Raw genomic sequence first — 24,414 nt, 5'->3', positions numbered from 1 at the left:
CTGCCCTGCACCTCAGTATAAGCACAGGCTGCCCTGAAGAAACCAGCACAGCCTAATACTCCCTAACTAATTTGCTTATACTAAGCCCTGTCACCCTCTGCTCCAGTGGAGCTTCCCTCCCAGTCATGCTTCCCTCAGTCCCAACGGGCCTCTCCCCTTTAAGATCAGCCCAAACCCCTGATCACAGTGCATCTCCCAATGTGAGGGTTTGCAGAACAACAGTTCCAGTGGCAGTGGAAACAGGTCTCATTTCACAAACAGATTGGAGCATACCTGGTTAAAACATGCCACATTCAGGCCAGGGACCAAACACTGCTCACAAGAGACAAAGAGAGCCTCTGCAAATGACCGGCCTGATGGATAAGGCAGCCAGGACAAAACAGCAAAGCACACGTACTCTGGAGACACTCTCAAAAGTGCCAGACCCTGGAGAACAGGGGATGCTACACAGCAGGGTAATACAGGACCTCTTCTTCATAAGGCCATTACCCTCAAAAATAGCAGATGTAGTTGACTTTCCTAACACACAGAAACAGGCACAGAAACTTAGAAATAATGAGAAGACAGATAAATTTATCCCAAATGAAAGAACAGGACAAGGCCACAGCCAGAGATTTAAGTGAAACGGATATAAGTAACATGCCTGATAGAGAATTTAAAGTAATGATCATGGGGCGCCTGGGTGGCACAGCGGTTAAGCGTCTGCCTTCGGCTCAGGGCGTGATCCCGGCGTTATGGGATTGAGCCCCACATCAGGCTCCTCCGCTATGAGCCTGCTTCTTCCTCTCCCACTCCCCCTGCTTGTGTTCCCTCTCTTGCTGGCTGTCTCTATCTCTGTCGAATAAATAAATAAATAATCTTTAAAAAAAAAAAAGTAATGATCATAAGGATCCTCACTGGACTTGAGAAAAGAGTGGAAGACATGAGTAAGACCCTTAACACAGAGATAAGGAATAGTATAGCAGAGATAAAGGACTCCATAAATGAAATGAGGAACATGCTTGATGGAATTAACAGCAGGCTGGAAGAAGCAGAGGAACAAATTAATGACCTAAAAGAGTAATGGAAAGTAAACAAGCTGAACAAAAGAGAGAAAAAAGAATTATGCAAAAGGAGAATAGAGTTAGGGAACTCAGTAACAGCCTCAAATGTAAAAACATTCATATCTCAGAAGAAGGGAGAGACAGGGGAGCAGAAAATTTATTTAAAGAAATAATAGCTGAAAACTTCCATAATCTGGGGAAGGAAACAGATATCCAGATCCAGGAGCCACGGAAAACCCCCATCGAAATCAACAAAATAGATCCACATCAAGATATTGTAATCAAACTGGCAAAATATAGTGATAAAGAAAAAAATTTTAAAGCATCAAGACAAAAGAAGACAGTAACATATGAGGGAAAATCCATAAGGCTAGCAGGGTTATTTCTCCATCATTGAAACATTGTAACATTCATACAGGAACAGACAATCATTCAAGTGGAACAGAAAACAAAATCCAGACATAGACCAAAGAAACACAAAAATTTAGTATTTGTAGAGGTGGCTTTTAAAAATGACTAAAGCAAAGACCAATTGTTTAACAAATGGTTCTGGGACAACTGATAACCCATTTAGAAAAAGACGAAATTAAATATATATATACCAAAACATTCAAAATTAAAAAAAAAAACAACTCCAAGTAATCTCAAGTTACTCAGGTTGCTATCATTCAGAAGTATTAATCCCAAAAATATGTTATTTTTCAGATACCAACTTGAACCTTTTATCTCCCAATAATTAACAAAAGCTATCACAGAACTATAAACCTAGGTGTCACCATTTAGGCTCCTAATAAAATTACTTTTACTGAATTGTACTTCAGCATTTTGACATCAGTCTGAAAGATGGAAATCACACAACACCATGAACTGCTGTACTTCTTTTGAACTATCACTATGTTTTTTATACAAGGGAGAAGATATTCATATTACTGGTCATGCTTCACTGTTTTGGCCAGTAGGAAGTTCAGACTCAAATTTATAACATGGTTCCAAAAAAATGTACAGGGTGTTGTGGCTGTATTTTGAGAAAAGATGGTTTTTCAATCTCAGCTGAGTTCATTTTTTTTTTTTAACATTTTATTTATTTATTTGTCAGAGAGAGCAAGCACAAGCAGGGGGAGCAGCAGGCAAAGGGAGGAGCAGGCTCCCTGCTGAGCAGGGCCCAGACGCAGGACTCAATCCCAGGACCCTGGGATCATGACCTGAGCCAAAGGCAGACAAAGGCATGTGTCTCCTCAGCTGAGTTCTTAATACCACTCAGAAATTATTTTATAAGTCTTTAGTCACTCCCCCACTTACTCTTCACAGAGCTCTTCACGTGTCCCCTTTCCACATGGCCACAGTCCTCTAACTCTTGGGATTGTCTCCTACTTACAAAGGAAACTTACAAAGAAAACAGAACCTACCCTATTTCACCTCTTTTAACTTCTTTCTCCATCTGAAACAAATCCCTACACTTGTGCTATGCACAACTCATTTATTCTTGATCTTTCTTGCTTTTTAGAGCAAAAAACACGTTAAGATGGTATCTTATTCCCTTCTTACACAAACTAAATGAATTGAACNGAGCGGTTCAAGTGCTGTGAATTATGCATCCTCATTATTTCTTGAAGCCATCTTTTCTTCTCAATTGTAACAGGTCCTCATCATTTCTAGCCTGGTCTTGCATTATCCTCCTAAATAGTGTTTAGTTAGTTTTGTCACCTCTCTCCTCTTTTACGGTTTTGTTCTTACTACTACACATGTGTTGAAAACACAAGTCTGATCATTTCATTCCCTTGCTTAAAATCTTTGATCACTGCCTAAATAAAGTCTAAATTTAACACAACCTATAAAACCCCTTATCTGAGAAAATTTATCTACTGTGCAAGTAGAAACTTTTCAGGTTTGATATAATATTAAACTTACTATTGTAAATGCTTAGACCTGCAACTCTATCAAAAGTCTAATGTTGAGAAGGAGTTGGATAAAAGTGCTGCCTCTTATATAACTGCCAACACATTATACTTTTATGATTAAAAAAACTTATGATCTTTAGATTAGACCCCTTTTCCCAAACAACCTTGTACCAATTACACAAATACAGGTTACATCTTTGGCCCAATGAAAACATTTAATGCAGGTGAGTAGGAGGAATGGGCACAGTCTGACAAGGTTGGAGCTCAGGACCTTGTAATAGCAGTGCAGAAATCAAACACAATGAGACAATGTTTTGAATGATGAATGCAAATCATAAAAGCTCAGAGGCAACAGAGAAAAAAGAAACATCTTTGGAAGACCATGTAAGTAAAAACATGGCCCATGCATCCTTTAACCTGGCTTTAGGAAAAAGAAGAAAATGATCCCAACCATACAGATAATTAGGCTGTGACACAGTCCTCCCTAGCACATATCCCATCTGTAACTAAAGTTACAATACAACAACCCATGTTCATAATAATAATCTTTAAAGATAATAAAAGATAAATCAAGTTCTATATCCTCAGTATGAGAAGACAGGTAAATAGAATTCCTTCCACGAAGGTTTTCATGAAAAAATTCTTAAAAGCATACAGGCTCACAGAAGATATAAGCTTATATTAATGTATTACTATTTAAATTATTATAATTAAATTAAAATACTATTTTAATTATCTATTTTAATTACTATTTTAATTATCTGTTAATAATTGCTTCAATTACTCAAAACAATTTCCTTCTTCCTAGAATGCTGACATCAATATATCGCTGTATTTTATCTCCTACTATGTCCTTATTAATAAAACTAGGTACAATGTAGTTTTTTAGATTTTCGAATTACCAATATCCAATGTGTTTTTAAATGAGACAAAAAGAATAGGTCTTGCTGAAGAAATTGGCCAACCCTGAAGAAGAGATGCAGGGTAAGAAGTAGATTTAATGGTTTACAAAGAGAAGGAGAAAGCATCAGTAAACAGTGTTATTTCTAGAAATTCTGCGTACTGCTTTGACACTGTTTATTGCTCTGCTTTATTTATTCTGAAGCCAAATCCATTTTCTCAGCTTTACGGCTGTATCAATGATTCTGAATTAGATATGTATGTGTATTTATATGTGCATGTACATATATCTTTTTGGCTTATATTTCTGAACTAAAGTGAGCTTCAGAAGCTTTATCTCCATGTGGTACATATCTTTGACTCATAAAATGATTTGTAAAAAACTCAAATGTGTCATGTTAGATGCTTGTCTTCTATGTGAACTTGCAGGAAAAAGGAAAAAGACACTCTACATCAAGTATTCAGCCAAAGTCAAATTTCAAAGAGTAAACAAGCAAACTTGACATATGTACTACAGACTTAATTGTATTTATTCTAGAATATGAGATCCAAATGATACATGCATACAGCAAACATTGGAAGAATTTTGTATTAAAAATGCAGTGGAGTTTATCCTGAAATCTGATTTCATGCCCCAAGTATGTGTTATTAATTGTTGTGCCAAACAAATAAGTCAGCTGTGATCTAATCAGTACTATAATGGGGCTAATACCTTTCTGGTTCCTTGGGATCACTGTTGCATACCTTTTGGTTGTAGGGGAAAAAAATTTAGTTCAAACTATTTACAAAGATGTGAACTTTAACAAGAATCTTTCTTAAGCCTGTTATGTAAAAACATGTTTTACAATCAAGTTTAATTTCTACAACTTTCGTTTCAATTTATTATCTTCCAACCAACATTTTACCTCTGGTCCTGGAGGGCCACCTGGTCCTTGGGGTCCTGGGTCACCCATCTGGCCCTAAAATGGGGGTGGGGATCAAAATATAAGTATTAATCTGATAAATGCAATTTAAAACAGAAACAGACATATGATAAGCAAACAACTCAATATATGATGCCTCAGTGTATGATGTATAAAGGCTTTTCAGCAAACAACACTCAATATATTATGTCAAACAAAATTGTAACTACCATTCAGAAAGACTTAATTTGTAAACATCATCACTATGGAAAACAAATAAAATGTGTATGAATGTAATATATATTTACTCCTAAGTGCTGGAGATACAAAAAATTGAGTTAAGTGCTCAAATCAAGAAAAAAAAATTATGTGTATGTGTAGTTTAGCCAGAGATAAGGCAATAATTTGACTCGACAAAGTAGGGGACTCTAGATGAGGAACTGCTTTCATAAAAAACCAGAGTCCAGGACTGTCCCCGAAAATTCCTCTCTCCCTTGGTACTACAAGGGGCCTGATTTAGTAACTAAGAATCATCTGGATTTAAATCCCTGCTGCTTAATCTCTCTCTTAGGCTCAGTTTTCTTAACAATAAAATAGGAATAATAATTGTAACAAGTACTGACATTGTTACAGGGTAATTGTGAGGATTAAAGAAGACAATGTATTTAAGGTGCTTAGTTTAGCACAGTGCCCAGCAATAAATGTTAACCAATTTTATAACCATTAATCTTTCCCTTTATATCCTCTGTCCTCTCCTGGGTACCTATAATTCCTACATTGTTTTCATCATTATATTAAAATGTTGAGGATTTGTTGTCAATATTTCTGAAGCCATTTTCTGACACCTGGATTAACCATGTGAAACCAGGGCTGGAGAGGAAGTTCAGAGGAGAGAAAAGTGGTTATAAAGCTGCAGCTAGAGAGGGCTGGCATTGTTCTCAAGAGAGAAAAGGAGACAGTAGTCTGATACCTTTGTTTTCGTAAGAAAAAACTAATGAATTCATTATTTCTGTCATATTAAATTTCTACGTGAGTTTCAGATTTGACCTAATAGGTCTCAGATTACATAAAATTACAAGAAATAATATATGCTTATCCAAGTTTCAAGAAGTAAAGCACTGTTTTCCATAAGCACTAAAGCCATTCTCATACAGCACTTGAATATCTGGGTATTTGGATATAAAACAGTACACAATAGAACTACTGAAATCAAATCTAGAGAAAAGTAATGAACTATTATATAAAACTTGATTTAAGTTCTTCTAAATAAAGTCATAATTCATCATAATCAGTATCTAGAGGAGTCTTGAATTAAAATGGCAAGTACTTCTCTTAGAGAGATAAAGATGGGGCTCTCACTGGAGACCTCTGGTGGCAAAAAACAAATGAGAAACTAAATTAGCTTTGAGGAAAAAATAGGATACTCTAGGTCTTTGTTTTCAGAAAAGTTAATTGACAACCAGATACTTAAAAACACAAATTTTGGAAAAACTTCCTTCTTCAGAATAAATCTTCATTTTGAAAAACTTCAACTGAAAGTTTCCTTGAACGCCAAGTGTCCTCTATAAAAACTGACTTTTCAGGTAAGTTTTAGACAATGAAGTAATGATTAAGTAAACCTCTCTAACTGACAACACCTTCTAGTTAAAAATATGGAAAGACATAATAATTGTCTTTGTCTTCTTTGTTTTAGGGNAAGAATATTTCTTAACTGCTTCTGATTGGTAACGGTCTCTGGTTTTTAGATGCTCGCAGAGCAAAAGACTCCCTAATTTCAAAATGTCCTGATTTAGGACATTCTTTCTTTTATTTTGTAAGTATTCTTTCATGTTACAACTTAGATTCATTTGGGGAAAAAATATCACTAATGCCAGCATCTTAGAAAACAGAAAGCCAAAAGTAGGAGAAATAAAATAAGAAAGACATCCGTATGACTTTGACATTCTTTTTCATGATAGTAAATAAATGATTTAGATAGGCACTAACTTGTTCAATTTCTTTTTAATAGAACAGATTCAATGCAAGCAATTTTTCATTGAACAGGTGTCTCCTTCCAAAACTAGGGAAGTTTTCCGGGTCAAACCTCTACAATTTTTTTCTATTTATAGGACACAAACAAGTGATAAATAAAGTGATAGACTAAAGACTTTCACAAATATTAATTCAGAAGTCTCTAGCCTATCTTCAGTCTGATGGATACATTTTTTTAAAGTTTTGATAAAACAAACAAAAAAGGGTAAACTATCTCCTACCAAAGAAATCCCTGCTGACATTAAAAATGTGTTTTTTATTAGAAAAATATAGAAAGGTACAAAATGAGCAAGTAAAAGCCTCACTCTTCTCATCTTAATGCTCCCTGCATCACAGCCCTAAAAAAAAACACATTAGAGTTGGTTCTGGTGATTTAGTTCAGGAAAAAAATAATATTAAGGGTTTTAAGACAATGTGTTAAAGGGAAACAGGCTCTCCACCTTTTCTTCAGCTTAGACTAGAGAAATACTGGTAAACACTATCACTGAGAGAGGAAACTAAAGAGTCACAGATTTGCAAGGAACCTTAAATATGAGAAGAGTCTGACTGTCAGTTTAAACAAGTAACTGAAGATCACAGTGGTTAAATGTTCAAGGTCATAGCAAGTCGGTGTCAGGGCTGGGACTAAAATCTAAGTCTCTGTTTCTTAGAGCAGTATATCCCCCCGCCTCACAATAAACATGTTATCAATATAAACAGGATCAAAAAGTAAGGGAGACATTAAAAAGGTTTACTTTGTGTAATCATGATATCTGACTTTAGTTTTCTCCAGTAATTAATTGCAAAGCATTGCAGAAGATACCATTTATTACTTAGTATTGGCCTTAGAAAAATGTGTTGTACCCACTCCTTTTATTATCATTGCAAGTCAGAAAACCCTCACATTATGAACAAGCGAGGGTATAAGCAGTTTAGGGTCTTACTTTGCCAACCACCGCAGGTATTGTAAGTTCCTGTTATGTGATTAGAATCATCCTTGAAAAACAGAAGCTTTTTGTTAGCTTCATGATCTGTTTTTATGTCCCTTATTTACACACTTTGGAATTTCTGAGAGTCTGGGTACACGGCTGACCAGGTTTACTCTGAGTCTAGGGGAAAAAACTAGTAAGAGTGAAGCTCACCACCAGCATATCACTTGACGAAAAGATACAGAAAAATTTTCTTTGGAATAAATAATTTCTGAGAGATGTATATGAAATATTGTCACTGTTAGAAGTCATACAGAATGAGGTATATAAAGTACTGGAACTTAATGCTGCTTCCTCTGACAAAAAATAAACAAGCATGAGATGGGAGGAGGGAGTCAGAGGAAACACAGTGCTCAGGGAATGACACTCTTTTTAAAATGTTTATTTTAATATTATATTAATAAATTATAATTTTCCATCTAATTTTTTCTACCTACAATCACCTGCACCTTCACAGAGTTGTGATAAATATTAAAAAATCTTAAAACAATCTTAAAATGTTAAATCCTAAAACAGTATGGCGCAGTGGCTAAGCACGTGAGCTCTGACATATGGTTACCTAGGTTTTCCCAGGTGGCCAGCAGCTAACTCTGGAAACTTGGGCAAGTTATTTAACTCTGTGTCTCAATTTCCCTAATCTGTAAAATAAGATTTATAACAGTACCAACTTCATATGATTTTTGTAAAGATTAAATTAGAGGTACAGACCTTAGAATAGTGACTGGTACTTTGTAAACACTCAGTAAATCTTAGCTATAATAATTATTACGACTTTTAATATATACAGACATCCTGTCAAGTCATGTTTTAACCATTATTTAAATGCTTTTATTCAGTAATTTTAGTTTGATTTGGGTTTCATTTAACTACAATATAAGGTATTCTTTTTTTTCCCAACTAATTGATGCTCAAAGGTTAAAAAAAAGACAAAGAACTAGTATATTTGTGCCCACAGCATGTGACATGCTATCTTTTCTTCACAATATTTCTATAATGAAATATATTGGACTGAAAGAGAGTTGGGAAAAATTAAAATATTATTTAAAGTGCTTTGTATTTTTTTTGTCTTAAATGTCCATTGTTCACTTTAAATACTATTCATAACAGATCAAACAAGATCTTTAGGGCTCACAGAAATTTGGTTTTGTCCTGGGATGAGGTGGGGGACAGGAAGGATGAGGTCCAATATTCTATGGAATGTAAGCTGAAAACTTGAAGGATTAGCTGTATCCTGAAACTGAAGAGAAAAAAATGCCAGACTGGTAGGCTTATCTCCTACTTCTTATATTCTACTCATACCAACAAGTGTCAAGACTCAGGCCATGATGTACCCTTCATTAATGGGGAAGAGCAAAGCAAAAGTTCAAACCTACTGAAGGTCCTGGCTTTCCTCTCATCCCTGGTTGTCCTGGAACACCAACAGAACCCTACAAGAAGAGAATAATAGAAGATGAAAGCTATTATACCACAAAAGGCAGCTATGCCTCTATATACAAGCTACTTAAATCTTGTAGTGAATCTCAAAACTTTGAGAAAACCATTTCAAACAAGACATGTAAAACCATATTGATACCATATCTTAACAAACTACATGGTTAAAATAATCATTACTCCTTTTTTTTTTTTTTAAAGAATTTATATTTTTTCACTGAATTTTTTGTATTTATATAAACTTAATGGTAAAAAAAAAAAAAAAAGTTACCTTGTCTCCGGGATACCCTGGTTCTCCTGGCTCTCCTGTAATGCCTTGTTCACCCTAGAGGGCACAATTTCATACAAAGACACTTAAGCAACACAAATATGGCAATATTATAAGAAAGTAAATATTAATTATAGAAGAATAGTTTCTCTATTTTTCCTACTTCTGATTAAAATTGTGTAATTAACAGCACAGATTAGATCCCATATATAAAAACAAAATATTTTATAAGTGTATTGACTAAAAAGAAAACAATTAATGTGATAAGAAATCAGCTCTATGATAATGTAAATATTTAAATCACCTTATCACCTTTGATTCCAGGTAGGCCCTTATTCCCGGAAAGACCCTAAAAAAAAAAAAGTGATATTTTGTGACATCATAGAGAAATTAAAAGGAAATATTCATTATGCAAATCGAGACATACCATTGGGCCAGGAATTCCAGAAGGTCCAAATGGTCCAATAGGGCCAATACTGCCCTGAAAAGCAATTAGACAGAAAGGCATCATTAAGCATCCTCTAGGATTGGAAAGAGAATATGGTAAAATTAATTTATTAACTAACCCAGAACAGTTCATCTCACTAAACGCCCACATGTGCCTTGTTCTTCCACAACTTCTTTTCCTCTCCACATTTATAAATCATACCAATGTTTGAAACTTTAGCAAGGTCATCCTACTCCCTGAAGCCTACTCATACCCATCTAGTCCACAAGGATCCTCCCCTTCCTTTAGTTCATATAATGTTTAACTGTCCATGACATTCATCTTGAAATATTTCTCTAACTAGATAATATCTTGAAGATAAGGGAAATATCTTAGTGCCACATTCCCAGGAGGTATTCGATAAATATTTCATTTGATCACCATATATTTTTTATTTCACCCATTTATTGAAGAATTATTTATTGGACACTTATTATGGTCCAAGCATTTCAGTGATTTCATTTTGTGATTTGAAATTTGCAGAGTGATAAAATTTACCATAATTTCAGGGATAAACTGAGTACTGAACAAAAGACTCTACTCTTCTGGGCTTCTGGCATTCATTCATCATTTAACATTTATTAAATTCATCATTTAACATTAATTGTGTGGAGGAAATAAAGATGAAAAAGACACAGATCTTGCCACTTGCAACAACATGGATGAACCTAGAGGTTAAAATGCTTAGTAAGATAAACAGAGAAAGACAAATACCATATGATTTCATTCATATGTATAATTTAAAAAACAAAATAAATGAAGAAAAAAGACAAACAAAAAACCACCCTCTTAAATACAGAGAACAAACTGGTGGTTGCTAGACGGGAGGTTAGTGGTGGGATGGCTGAAATAGATAAACGGCATTAAGAGTACACTCACTGTGATGAGCACTGATTAATGTACAGAATTATTGAATGATTATATTGTACACTTGAAACTAATATAACACATGTTAATGATACTTCAGTAAAAAAAAAATTTTTTAAACAGTGATTTCAAGAGCTCTATCTCCCAACATAACAGAACATTGCTAATAGTCTACCTTCATATAATACAAATTTCAGAATGGAAAATATGACATCTTTGCTTTTGCGTGAGTCCTAAAGTCTGTGAAATATAACTGAGATAAATTTTTTCCAACATGTTTAATCCTGAAATATATGAGACCGTGAGAGGGAAAGAGTAATACTTTCCAACTTAATAAACAGATATGCAATATTCATATATCACTGACAAATTCTGTCAGTAGGAAACAATTGTTCTTATAATTACAGTGGCTAGTTTATTCAAAGTTCATAGCTTTAAAAATAATGAGAGTTTCAAAAAATACAATAAACATTTCTGTTTAGAAATTATGCAGCAATAATCTACATAAGTATGAAAAAAATCTTATAAACAAATAAACAAACATTGGTCATCCTGTCGGTTTTTTCTATAGGCAATTATATTAACTTCATTTCAGTAAATATAGTTCATAGACTAGTTTCTTCAGATGAATGTACTCTGTATGCACGATCTGTTTTACTTTTTAGTGACTCTGAAAGAATTATCACAAAATAGTGTTGAGAGATATCAAAGATATAAAAGATTATAGTAAAGATATAAAAGATTTAGTAAAATAGGGAATTAAAAAGTAAAATAGTATGGGTATAGAAACCTCCAAGAAATAGCAAACATTTTGTGGTATATTACAAACTGTGTGGAAAATCCTAGTCCTGAAAAATTATAGCTTTCTCAAAGCAACCCGCGATAGGCTAAGGGCAGTTTTCAGTCCACGAGGATAATGCGAAAGCCTTCAGCACTCTGCTTACCACGCTCCTCTTCCACGAGAAGACAGAGCAGCCACGGGAGAAATACTTCCATGCATGGCAGCTTAGCTGAGGGTGGCTGGATACAGCACCAAAGGCAGAAGAGCCTCCCACACACCCAGAAACAATAAAGAACTTTCGAGTCAAAGTGAGTCAAAGAAACAGAGATCCAAGGGATAGGTTCGTCATATAAAATGAGCAGCCGCTAGCCAATCGGGGCTCATATGAGTGAGCGCACTGTAGAGAAGACTGTGGGTTCGTCTTCAGGCTTTCCAACCACACCCACCACACTCACAGGTAATAATCGCTATCACTAATTAAGAAAGCAAATGACCATCAGTTGCAAGGAAAAACTCATTTAGAGAAAGCTGTATCATCTCTTGTCAGAAACTATACTTCCTATAAGGGAACAAGCAGATGTGTGCTTGCAGGTACACTGGGCGAGCAAACTGCTGACTATGAAATATAAAGCTTCCATATAAATCTTTCCTAATTATCTTCAAATCATCACCTCCTTCCATTCCACTCCCATTCCCCCACACTTCCTAAGCTACAATCCCACTACTCCTCTTCCCATTGCCCAAACATCGCATTTTTTTCACCTCTTATGTTCATTTAAAGAGGCATTCTCCTGCTTAAAGAGCCCTTTTCCTGTCTACTCCACTCCACTCACGCACAATCTTCAAGATACAGTTAAAACACATCTCTTTTGTGAAGTCTCCTCTCTCAAGGTAACATAAGTTCCTCCTTTCTTAGTGCTTTTTAGTTCATTAGAGCAGCAATCACATGGTACGATAGACCTATTTTTCCTTCTATGCCATTGGATTATAATGTTGCCAAAAACGGAGATCTTGTTCGTATTTTTAGGCCTAGCTCAGCATCTGATACATAGTAGGTGCTCACACTGTTTTAACAATTTAGTAAATGGAAAATGGAAGTTGTAATACCTGCTCTAGCTACTTGAGGGACAAATGAGATACAAGTGTGGGAGTACTTGGGAAAAGTATAAAGTATGACCTAGATCAATGTAGAGATGAGGATTACGAAGATGACTGTTAGTATCATTCACCATTTTCTTTTCTGTAGAATCTCTTCCCATCAACCAAAGGGTAAATTGAGAAAGAGAAAGGACAAAAAACAAAAACAAAACCAAAACCAGTTATTTTTACTAAGCACTATTATGTGTTGGAACTGTGCTAAGTCCTGGACTTGAAAAATGAGTAAGAGTTAACTACTAGGTAGGAAAGTACAGATAAAGTGTTTCAGGTAGACAAGTGCAAAGGCCATATCTGAGAACAAACAGTTTTGCTAGTGCACGAAGTATGTCTCAAGATACAGATGAGAGCCAGAACAGTCTAGACATGCTAAGAATTTTGGTCTTAACCTTCAGCATAATAGCACAAGCTGCTGAGCTAACCAACGGGTAGGTTAAATGAAGAATGCATAAAGAGTATCTTTGGAATCCAACTCCATTCCACAGCTTCCTTTCCGCCCCATTGCTAAGGCCACCGACTACCACCTACAGGTTTAAAACTATTCTAAGTTCTGGGGCGCTTGGGTAGCGCAGTCGTTAAAGCGTCTGCCTTCGGCTCAGGGCGTGATCCCGGCGTACCGGGATCGAGTCCCACATCGGGCTCCTCCTGGGAGCCTGCTACTTCCTCTCCCACTCCCCCTGCTGTGTTCCCTCTCTCGCTGGCTGTCTCTCTGTCACATAAATAAATAAAATCTTTAAAAAAAAAAAAAAAACTATTCTAAGTTCTTAGAAAAAAAAATTGGTCCTTTGGGTTCCACCTTCACATAGAGCTTCTCATGAAGCCTAAAGAAATCTCATAAGATAAATGGCATACATTTTAAGGTCATATCAGTTTTAAGGAGGTGGTAGAGCACACTTGTAGAATTTTGAGCTCTGGTTTAGATCGCCTGGCTTCTAATCTGGGCCTAACACTCATAAAGTGAGTGGTCTTGGCTTGTTCTGAGAATTAAATGACCTAGCACGGACTAGCACATGGAAAATACTAAATAAAAGTGAGCTGTTATTGGGGTGTCTGGGTGGCTCAGTTGGTTAAGCATCGGACTCTTAATTTTGACTCAGGTCATGATCTCAGGGTCGTGAGACCGAGACCTGAGTTGAGCCCAGCCTTGGGCTCTGCGTTCGGCAGGAAGTCTGCTTGAGCTTCTTCTCCTCTGCCCCTCCCCGTGCTCTCTCTTTCCCTAAAAAATAAGTAAATCTTTTTTAAAAACAGTGAGCTGTTATTGCTAACTTTATTATTAGTATGCTAATATCATGTAAAAATAAAGTTTAAACGTATAAAACAGTCTGTATAAATTCTCTGACTCTCAATTCTATACTCTTGCCAGCCCCAAAAGGCAAGTTAAAACTTGTTATACTGATTTTTACCATAGATCCAATAATTGAACTCTTGATGTATTCCTTTGGTCAAGTTGTCACCTTCTGACTTGGGACAGTTAAGGTGGGGAAAAAACATTAAATTTAGACTCAAAAGACCTGTGTTCAAGTTGAAGCTAAAAATAATTGTGGTTATAATTTATGGCATAAAACTCTGGAGTCTTAATTACCTGCTTCATGGATTACAAGCAAGCTCTAAATTGATTTTTTGGGAAAATCTTACCTCTGCCCACGGTCACTTCCTATTTTTATACGGATATACATACTTTACTTTTAAGATTCTATTTTCATTAGGCTTCTTACATTTCATTAAAGTATGTGAATCTTGCCTTTAGCTCAGCTGTTGAAGCACATGGCTCTAAATTTATATAAAATATCTGCAACTTATGTCCCTGTCATGAACCATAAGCTTGACTGAGAGAATATATTTATGAAGATATGGCAGAAGTAGCAGTCTGTTTGCTTCAGTGAATAATCTAAAATTTATCAGATAACTACATATCTGGAGTGCATTATGTTGGTCTCCACAGAATTGCTTTTACTAAATTGTACTTTGCCTACATTAGAAACTCCAGGGAAACTCGGAGTTAAATTCACTGAATAAAAATGATTAAGTGGACAAATAATACAGTCACTTATATTTTTAGTATAATAAATTAGGTATTAAAATGTTTACCAGTAGGGCGCCTGGATGGCTCAGTCAGTTGGGTGTCTGCTTTGGCTCAGATCACGATCTTGGGGTCTTGGGATAAAGCCTTATGTTGTCGGGCTCCCTGCTCAGTGGGGAGCCTGCTGCTCCTTCTCCCTCTCCCTCTGCCCACCCCCCCCCCCCTGCTTGTGCATGCTCTATTTCAAATAAATAAATAATCTTTAAAAAAATGTTTGGCAGCATTAGTGAAGTATAACTACTACCTATTGTTCAGGATGTTTCCCAACCATTCGTTCAATTTTATTCCAGAAATAAAATCTACAGTTACCATGTGCTATGATATGGTATGGTATGATATTTAGACCTATCTATATCTATCCAGGCCAGACGGTATGAAAGAATATTTCAAAGGAGAGAAGTGGCTGTTCTATGTCATACTTTTGAAGAAACGGAGTCTTAAGTATCTATTAATGAAACAGACATAAATACATATGTACACATAAATTCGTAGAAATTTGTTATTTTAGGTTATCATGAAGTTTAATTTTTTGACTCATACTCCTGGTCTAATTTGTGTATCTGGTGGAAAAATACATTTGAGCAAGTCCGACATCCAACAATAACACTAAGACACCTCATTTTTCTAAAGATTTTAAAATGCATCTAACAAATATAAACACAATATTTTATAAGAATGATAATACTTGATACTCACTCTAAGCCCGGGAAATCCTGGAGGACCAATGCTACCTACAAGTCCCTATGTAAAAGAAATGTACAAAGTTGGTTAAATACAATTGCAAACTACTAAGGGTATTTTCTAAAGACAAAAACAAACATTTCTAGAAAAAAGATATGTCAGATTTTACCTTCATGCATCCTCCCTAAGAAATGCAAATCTCTGATGGCAGTTTATGTTCTTCAAAAATGCCCTTGGCTCCATGCTTTTGGATGCCAGGAGTACCACCTAGCCTAGGATAGATTGTTCTGTGTCTTTTATGTATCTAATAAAGGAAGTAAATCCTATAAGTAGTAAGCATTATGGACATAACCAACCTATGTATTATATAAAAAGGTAAGTGGTCAGCATACAGAGTTAGAAGAGCATTTTCATATGGTTTAAAACACTACCCACTCTTGGAGTACGATATTTAAATTCTCTAAACTTCAATTTTCTCATTTATAAAATAGGAATAATAACATTTGAGGGTGCCTGAGTGGCTCAGTCAGTTAACGTGTCCAGCTTTTGATAACAGCTCAGGTCTTGATCTCAGGGTCGTGAGTTCAAGCCCCATGTTGGGCTCCACAGTGGGCATAGAGCCTACTTAAAAAAATAAAGGAATAATAACATTTGTTCTCACTGTTGTAAAGATCACAGTGAAAACTGTCGTAATGTATAAAAAGTTTTGAAAAATTTCTCACAAATACGAAATTGCCAATATCATTAATTATGTATATAATAAATGAGATTTTAAATTATCAATATTAATTTTTCCAGTTGATTTGTGATGGTCTTTTGAACCTGTCATTATAGTCTTTATGATAATTCCTAATCCACTCCATGGCAGTGTTACATTATTCACATGATACAAAATACAAGAACGGGTCCCCTCTTCTTTTGTACTTCAAGTTCTGTTTTGAAAATCAGGTACAGTAAAAAAATATAGAGAATTATAAGTCAGTAAACTAAAATAGTCAGTTTATTCTTAAATTTTAAAGATTTAAAGCTTGAAAATGCTCTTCGAGAAGAATTATCTGTAAATAAAGAGCAGATTTCAAAAAGAAAAATTTAAACCCTAACAAACTTCAGGTTTATTTAACTGACAAAAAATTAAATAAGATGGCTTCACAGTAGTTATGCAAGTACATAAATGCTATTAAATTTTATTACTCTTGAAGTACTCTTGCCCCAGAATCAAGGGCAAGAAAACTATGGTAAACATTCTACTTAAAACATCATCCAGGTTTTAACAATTTATTTGGAAATCAGTTCTACTCTTATCTGCCAAGACTTACAACAAATAAAACTTTGGTTAAATTAACTGAATAACTAATAGTCATAATTTAGAAAAATAAATAAAAAAGAAACTATTTTCAAACACATTAAGTATAAATGCTAGTTATTTACCTATATCTAAATATAGGAACTATTCCTAATTTAGGCTACAAAGATTTAGTTATTGACTCTAATTCACCTTAAAATCTTATTTTAAAAAATGTATGCATGGAATAGATTGGAGGGAGCTGATAGATATTTTTTGAGAGCAAAAAAAAAAAAGAAAATTTTTCTACCTAATGTCAAAAAAACAACAATCCATCATCCTTTGATAATATAATTAAATTATAGAATAGTAACTCTCTAATCTGAAAATAATAGCTGAATAATCCCAAAGGAGAAGACTTCTCTAGAAATAAATACCCAAAAGTTAAGCAGATCAATGACAGGCTTGAGTCAAAAAGAGAAATCACTAAGAGCACAATTTTTACAGGAGGCTTGTTAATTCCTTCATGTACATGAAAGTCTTCCCCCTCACCCCAAAAATATATGAGTCAGTATTATGATCATATATTTCTAATATTTTTTTGTAAGCAGGTATATTTAACCTGGTCACAATGATTAATTTTAATTATTATCTCCCAAGACAGAATTTACTTATAACATTTTTGTCTTTGCAAATTGGAATGTGCCCAGAGGTATCAAAATTGTCTGGCTAATCATGCTTATTTGAATGTCATAATAGAGGATGGCAAGTGCAGGTGCTGTGACATCTGAGTGATGTCAAATCGCAAGGCTGGACCATCGCAATGTACTCACAGGACTGCCATCAGGGCCAGCAGGGCCTCTGTCTCCAAAGTCACCTGGAAAACCCTGGCCCAGGGAAAAAGAAGAAATGCCGTTAAAACCAACATGGATAAAGATTTCATTTTTGTTGTGTTTTCTGATAAGGAATTGACTAATAGGAAATATTTATTTCCTAACCTCTAAATTGTAGTGCAACAAAAACTTGTCTTTGTTTTGTGTAATACTTCACTGATTTTGTTCAGTACAATATTTCTATGTTTTACAAAAATGATTTTACATACCACATAATATATACAGAAAGCTAAGTTGGAGAAAATATACATTTGTTCGTCACTCTATAAAGAATCACTGAGTGAGAGGGAACATAACAAAGATTCATGCCTGACCAATCCATTAGTTATCTCTGCAATTTCCTAGACCCACAACACACAGAATAAAATGGCTAATATTATTTAAGCCTGTACTTAGCACACTTACCATGTGGTAAGGGCTTTAAAAACTTTATTATATACATACTACTTCATTTTATCTTCATAACAAGTCGAATCAATGGATATTAATAACCTCACTTTGCAGACAAGAAAACTGAAGCACAGAGAGCTTAAATCACTTGCACTCACCAGTCATGAGTGGGACTGAGATTTGAATGGAGGAAGTCTGAATGCAGAGTCAACGCTCTTTCTCCTATTCTACAGTGAGTATTTTAGCTCATCATTTCAAGATACGATAAACATGTAACAAATATCAGTTAAGTACTATGTTATTGGGGAAAGTCATAATGCACATAAATCCTGCAACCATAAAATGCAGTGCCACTAAAAGTCAAGCTTCCCAAATGCCTACTGAGGATTCCACACTGTAAAACTATGAAGGATAGTAAGTAACACACTTTCTTATTATATATTCTTTTGTAAAATAACTCAATGACTCAGTTGCTCTTTCTTTGTATACTGAAATTCTTCTCTAAAGATTTGCCACTAGATTTATCAACTTTAAAGCTTACTTTTTAAAAGCTGCTTTGCAAAATGGTTTACAAGATTTATCATTAACAACATTTTAATAATATTCCTTTTTAAAATTTTTATGACTAATAGAAAGAAAAGTACATTATTAGAGTCTTCTAATCTCTTTTTTAGGCAAGCCAGTTACTAAATACTTATTTAATAGACTGCCAAAAATCCCAGTTTGCTAGCACAGACATGAATGGGCAAAATTTAAAAGATAGTTTAGCAATGGAAAAAAAAGTATGATGTTTCTAAGGCATAGTTAACTTATACTAGAAGCAGTTTTTCTTATTCTGTAATCAGAGGATAATGCAAAAACCATCTGTGTAGTCCAGCATATTGTAGCCATACCCCCTTCAAAGTCAGTTGAAGTTCAGGCAGGCGTTTTGCTTTCATTGTCCTTGGAAGTCAAATTCTGTTGTCAACAAGCTCACATATCTGCAATACATCATACTATTCAGTATGAGCTAATAAGGGTATTTCAAAGTATTTATGATGTACAGGTAATGGAAAAAGTGGAGGAAAAATTCTGTAATAAATCTGAAACATAAGAGATGATTGATTTTTTAGATGGATCATAAGTAGGTTTTTCAAAAAGTTCAATGAAATATTAAAGACTGGGTACATATTGCATGATTCCATTAATGTGAAATGTCCAGAACAGGCAAATCCAGAGACGTAGAAAACAGATTAGTGGCTGCCTAGGGTTGGTGCTGCAGGGAGAATGGGCAGTGACTGCTAATGGGTATAGGGTTTCCTTCTGGGTGAAGAAAATATTCTAAAATTAGTGTGACAGCTACACAACTCTGTCAATATAGTAATAACCACTGAACTGTACATTTTAAAAGGGTGAATTTTATGGCATGTGAATTAGATCTCAACAGTCTTTCTTAAAAAATGAAGACACAATCAGTCTGAACAAGGAGCAGAGAGGGACTACTGCAAACAACCTTGGGGACTCACTCAGGATTGCCTGGAAGATTTGGGACTGAGTGGCCCCATCCTCATCCAGTAGGAGGAGCTGCTTTCCAGATCAGCTTTCCATAAAACTAGTGATTTTATCCCCCTAGAAGGGGAAAGGGGAGAGAACTATGATCAATTGTCTACTTATGACAAAATCTGCACTAGTATAATGAATAATAAAATACTTATTAATTTCAACATCCTATTCTTCTGGTACTTCAACATTATAATATTAGCTGTTAACTTGACTTTGCCCCTGAAACAATTTATTTAAACTGAGTAATATCTACTTTTAAATTTTTAATGTATTATTTCTCCTCTCACTTTACTACCCATTAAACATTTCTTTTCATTCTTAATTCTCTAGTCTAGACAGATCATTTATTATTTTTTAGCCTTCCTATATGTTGACCATTGTATCATCAATTTCTGAAATAATTCCTATTAAATCTAGATATACTTTCTTGTTTAATGAAATATAGCACAGTTAATGCCACAAAAAGCATCACTATATTTGGCTACATACTGGACATATATTTTCTTTTAAAAAAAACATCATGCCAATGGTTTATGTTGTTGAAGATGTCATGTGTTTGTTGTTTATCAGTTATTTCATTTCTAGTAATTACATGAGTGATTTTTTTTTTAATGCAGGAGAGGTTCTGTATTCCTTTAATTAGGAGCCTAAAGGTTTGCATTCATGAATCTCCATTGTCAAAAACTGATCTTAAAATATTGGTTGTAAAACATGGAACAATAGCGACAAAACACTTTGCCTTTGAACTTAGAATGCAAAAGATAGTTTCTATAGTTTCTTTCTTCACTTGAAAGAATTTGTTGTAAAATAAAATGCCAAATTTTCTCTCAGATTTACCTAGTGGAAAATTATAACCATCAATTTAAATCAAATCGTGCTTCCCTAGGAATACCTTTACACTGCCAAGGGATTTAATAGCCATTTTCCAGGATTATCATCCATAGGGAAGCTTGAGTTTTTGCCTTTCTTGCCCAATTTGCCAATTTGATCAATTTGATAACCATCTACTAATGGGAAAACCAGAGGTGCACTGTTTCTTCTGCGTTGTGCATAATTTTCTTTCTTACATTTTGTTTTGATGTGGCATAAAATTTTATTTTATGAAGAATATGACATCTCAGGGATTTCATTCAATCTCTTCAATTCATGAGTAATGTTCTTGCTCATTTCCACTGTTGGATCAGCATAGACTTTCAGGTGACCTCCTATGATTCTGACCTCTTGCTATTCTTGCTTTTGTGTGATACCCACCCTTTGAGTGAGGGTGGGACTATGATTTGTTTATTCTAACAAACAATATAGAATAGGTGATGGGATATCACTGATATGATTATGTTATACTACATAAGACTCCATCTTGGCAGCCTGGAGCTAAAAACTTCCCTTGTAAGCTTGATCAAGTAAGCGGCTATGGTTGGAGATGCCCACATGCAGGGAATTATGAGTGATCTCTAGGAACTGTGGACAGTCCATAGGACCTAAGGTGGCCTAGAGCCAAGAGATAGCAAAAAGCCCAGGGCGTTCAATTCTACAGCCTTGAAGAAATGATGTCTTCTCATAACCTGAATGAAGCTGGAAGTGAACTCTTTCCAAGCCAAGCCTCCAGAAGATCATGCAACCAGCAGACATTTACTCGGACTACAGCCTTGTGACCCTGAGCAGAAGACCCAGTTAAGCAGTACCTGGACTCCCGACCCAGGAGAACTGTGAGAAAATAAATGGGTGTTGTTTTAAGCCACTAAGTTTGTGGTATTTGTTATGCAGTGATAGAAAACTAATAAAATTGGTAATTAAATCTTTAGGTAGAGATTGTGTAAAGTTCTATTTGCAAATTTTACTAAGTGGTAATGTTTAATATAAAAGTACTAGCATTGTTTCTAGATTTTAAAATTTAAATAGATCACCCCTCTGAAGACTTTCTATGGCTTTTTATTTCCTATTTCAAATTATATTTACTATCAATATTAGTTAAATTAAAATTTTATATTTATTTACAATTTTTAAAATTTAATCTAATATCTATATTTTAAAACTTCATGATTCTAGCATTTCATATTCATCTAATTGCTAATGAAAAATTCATGCTTCATGAATTTTGAGTTTATAGTTATGAAATGCAAATTTAGGAGTAATATAAGTTGCTTAATAATGTAAAATATTTCAGTCTCTAGGTACAGCTATTGCAAAGACTGCACTAATTCTATTACTTCTGAAACCATAAATCGTAACACAAAGAGAAAGAAGAAAATAGAAGTCTGCATGATCAGGAAATAGCACTTCTATGTACAGGATTCTATTGCATTCATACTGAAAGGAGAATTAGATAAGTTAATTAATTCATCTTTGCTCTTACTTAAGTGCTTCTAATTCCTGCCCAAATCCTCACCACAATCTTGAGGAAATTCTGTCTCTAATTTTGGCAGTTGTATCACCTACAAAGCTTCATGGCATTCAGACGTGAGATTATAGGCCACACATATGGAGAAGAATTTCTCTGAGGCCTGAAGACATTAAATTGTGATAGCCAGCCTCAAAGTTGGACCCCCATGATTCTCACTTTCTGATATTAATGTCTTTGTGTAGTTCCCTCCCATTTTGAATCATGGCTGGCCTATGTGACCAACAGAATATCGAAGTACGGTGTAACTTCAGAGGTTAGGTCATAAAGGGCACTACACTTTCTACCTTGCTCTCATGGACCACTTCATTCTGGTGCAAGCCAACAACCATGTCCTGAAGACACTCTAGATGCCACATGGAGAGGTCCCTATGGAGAGGAAATGAGGCCTTCCCATAACTAGCACCAAACTGGCTGGCCAGCAAGTAAGGCCCCTTAAAAGCAGGTCCTCTAAACCCAGTCAAGACTTCAGATGACAGTAGTCTTTTTTTTTTTTTTTAAGATTTTATTTATTTATTTGACAGAGACAGCCAGCGAGAGAGAACACAACCAGGGGAGTGGGAGAGGAAGAAGCAGGCTCCCAGCGGAGGAGCCCGATGCGGGGCTCGATCCCAGAACGCCAGGATCATGCCCTGAGCCAAAAGCAGACGCTTAACGACTGCACCACCCAGGCGCCCCTCAGATGACAGTAGTCTTGCCCAAAATCTTGACTGTAACCTCATGGGAAACCCTATGCTAGATCCACCCAAATAAAGCATTCCCAAATTCCGAACTCACAAAAGCTCTGAAAAATAATATATATTTATTGTTGCTTCAAGCCATTAACGTGGAGTAACTTGTTATACAGCAATAGATAATACATAGTAACAAGAGTGGTTGTCTAGGATTATAGGTCATATCAATGCTAACTGCTGGATCCTGAGTGACAGGGGCACTCATGTGTTTTGTTTTTGTTTTGCTTTATTTTTAATATATATCTACTTTATTTAATTTGTGATGTACAGGCTCCCCAAAATATAGTGCCCAGATCAAGTTTCTCTCTTGCCTGGGTCTAACAATGGTACTGTTAATCAAACTTGATAGCGATCAAATACTATGAACTATTCTAGACTTGGTATGCCTGAATATATGTGTGGTATTAATATTCTAGAGCACAGACTTGTGCTCTAAACTTGGCAGTATATCTAAACATCTTAAAACAGTGGAAAACTTTGTGCTTAGGGAGTCTAGTAAAATGATTATTTTCCTAGTTCTAAAAAGAAATTAGAAAAATCCTGCATATAAAATAATTAGGAAAGTATGAGGACCAAAATAACCATAAAATACTAATGACTACATTTACAGAATTTTAAAAAATAAAAGCAATACAAAATTTTTCTGTTAAAGGCCACAGTTAACTATGAACATACTTTGCTCTTTTCAGAGAACAAAGGTTTGAAAACAACATATTCAATCTAAAGTAAACATAAATAAGAATTATCATAAAAGAGATATACACTAAATAGGCATTACCAACAAAAACAGGAATTCAACTTTTTCTAACATTAAGCAATGAAAAGAAGATCAGACTAACTTGTCTAGGATCAGAAACACTAAAATAAAACCTGGTAGTTACTTCTACACCTTTCACACATGAATACATATTCCCACAAAATTGTGATATTTTTAAATCCTTCAAAAATAAAGTACTATTACTATAGGAAAAGGCTAGAGGGTGAAGTACTCTGTGAAGATTCATTCAGTCTCTTCCCCTTTCTTTTCCTCACAGGTAGGACAATTTGATCCATACTTCAAGGGTCAACCATTTTCCTGTCGGTTGAAACTAATTTTATTTTATTTTTTTAAATTTTTTTATTTTTTGAAACTAATTTTAAACTTAGGTAAGAATTTAAGGAGTTCTAGCCCAATTCTCAGAGACCTTACTGTTTACCTAGTTATGCTCTGGGCCTCAGTTCTCAGATTCAAATTCCTGCTTTGTTCTTAAAGACTCATTACCATCTTGTACTCCAGTTGTGAGAACTGCAATCTCCCTTATTCTTGTGTCCACGAAGCACTTTTGGTATACATGTTCTATCCCTCAATCATAAGGGCCCCAACCTTATTCTTGCCATTTTTCCACACAGGGAATACAGTCCCTGAACTCAACCCAAGTCTTATGGCCATATTTGTACTTACATTCCTGACTTTGATAACCTACAAATCTCTGAATTTTCTCTTACGTTATCTGCCCTGAAAAATCACTGCCTGCCTGAATTTCCACCTGTTTGTGTTATATTTCTATGAAATCATGCTCTGTCTGGACTTCCCCCAAATTATCAGCTGTAGTTCACTGGATGTCTCTCTTCTCTATTTATCCCAACCTAGAAGGTAGGTTTAATTCAAAGTCCTGGCCTCTTGCATACGTCTTGTCAAGCTGT

At 35.1% G+C, this 24,414-nt stretch overlaps 1 protein-coding gene across 1 annotated transcript in view; it reads right to left on the bottom strand.

Annotated features, from left to right (window-relative positions):
- The window catches only part of COL24A1 (collagen type XXIV alpha 1 chain), a 341,448-nt gene that overhangs the window by 243,737 nt on the left and 73,297 nt on the right, over window positions 1-24,414 (bottom strand). The window contains exons 12-18 of the mRNA XM_008690817.1: window positions 17,608-17,661; window positions 15,508-15,552; window positions 9,869-9,922; window positions 9,746-9,790; window positions 9,445-9,498; window positions 9,116-9,169; window positions 4,747-4,800 (exon numbers count right to left, since the gene is read on the bottom strand). Of these exons, the coding sequence (XP_008689039.1) occupies window positions 4,747-4,800; window positions 9,116-9,169; window positions 9,445-9,498; window positions 9,746-9,790; window positions 9,869-9,922; window positions 15,508-15,552; window positions 17,608-17,661 (360 nt within the window). The remainder of the gene's footprint in view (window positions 1-4,746; window positions 4,801-9,115; window positions 9,170-9,444; window positions 9,499-9,745; window positions 9,791-9,868; window positions 9,923-15,507; window positions 15,553-17,607; window positions 17,662-24,414) is intronic.

Source organism: Ursus maritimus, unplaced genomic scaffold (assembly GCF_017311325.1).
Source record: "Ursus maritimus isolate PB19 unplaced genomic scaffold, ASM1731132v1 scaffold_12, whole genome shotgun sequence".
Lineage (NCBI taxonomy): Eukaryota > Metazoa > Chordata > Mammalia > Carnivora > Ursidae > Ursus > Ursus maritimus.
Note: the sequence above shows the minus strand (reverse complement) of the source record. Positions and strands in the feature narration are given on the sequence as shown.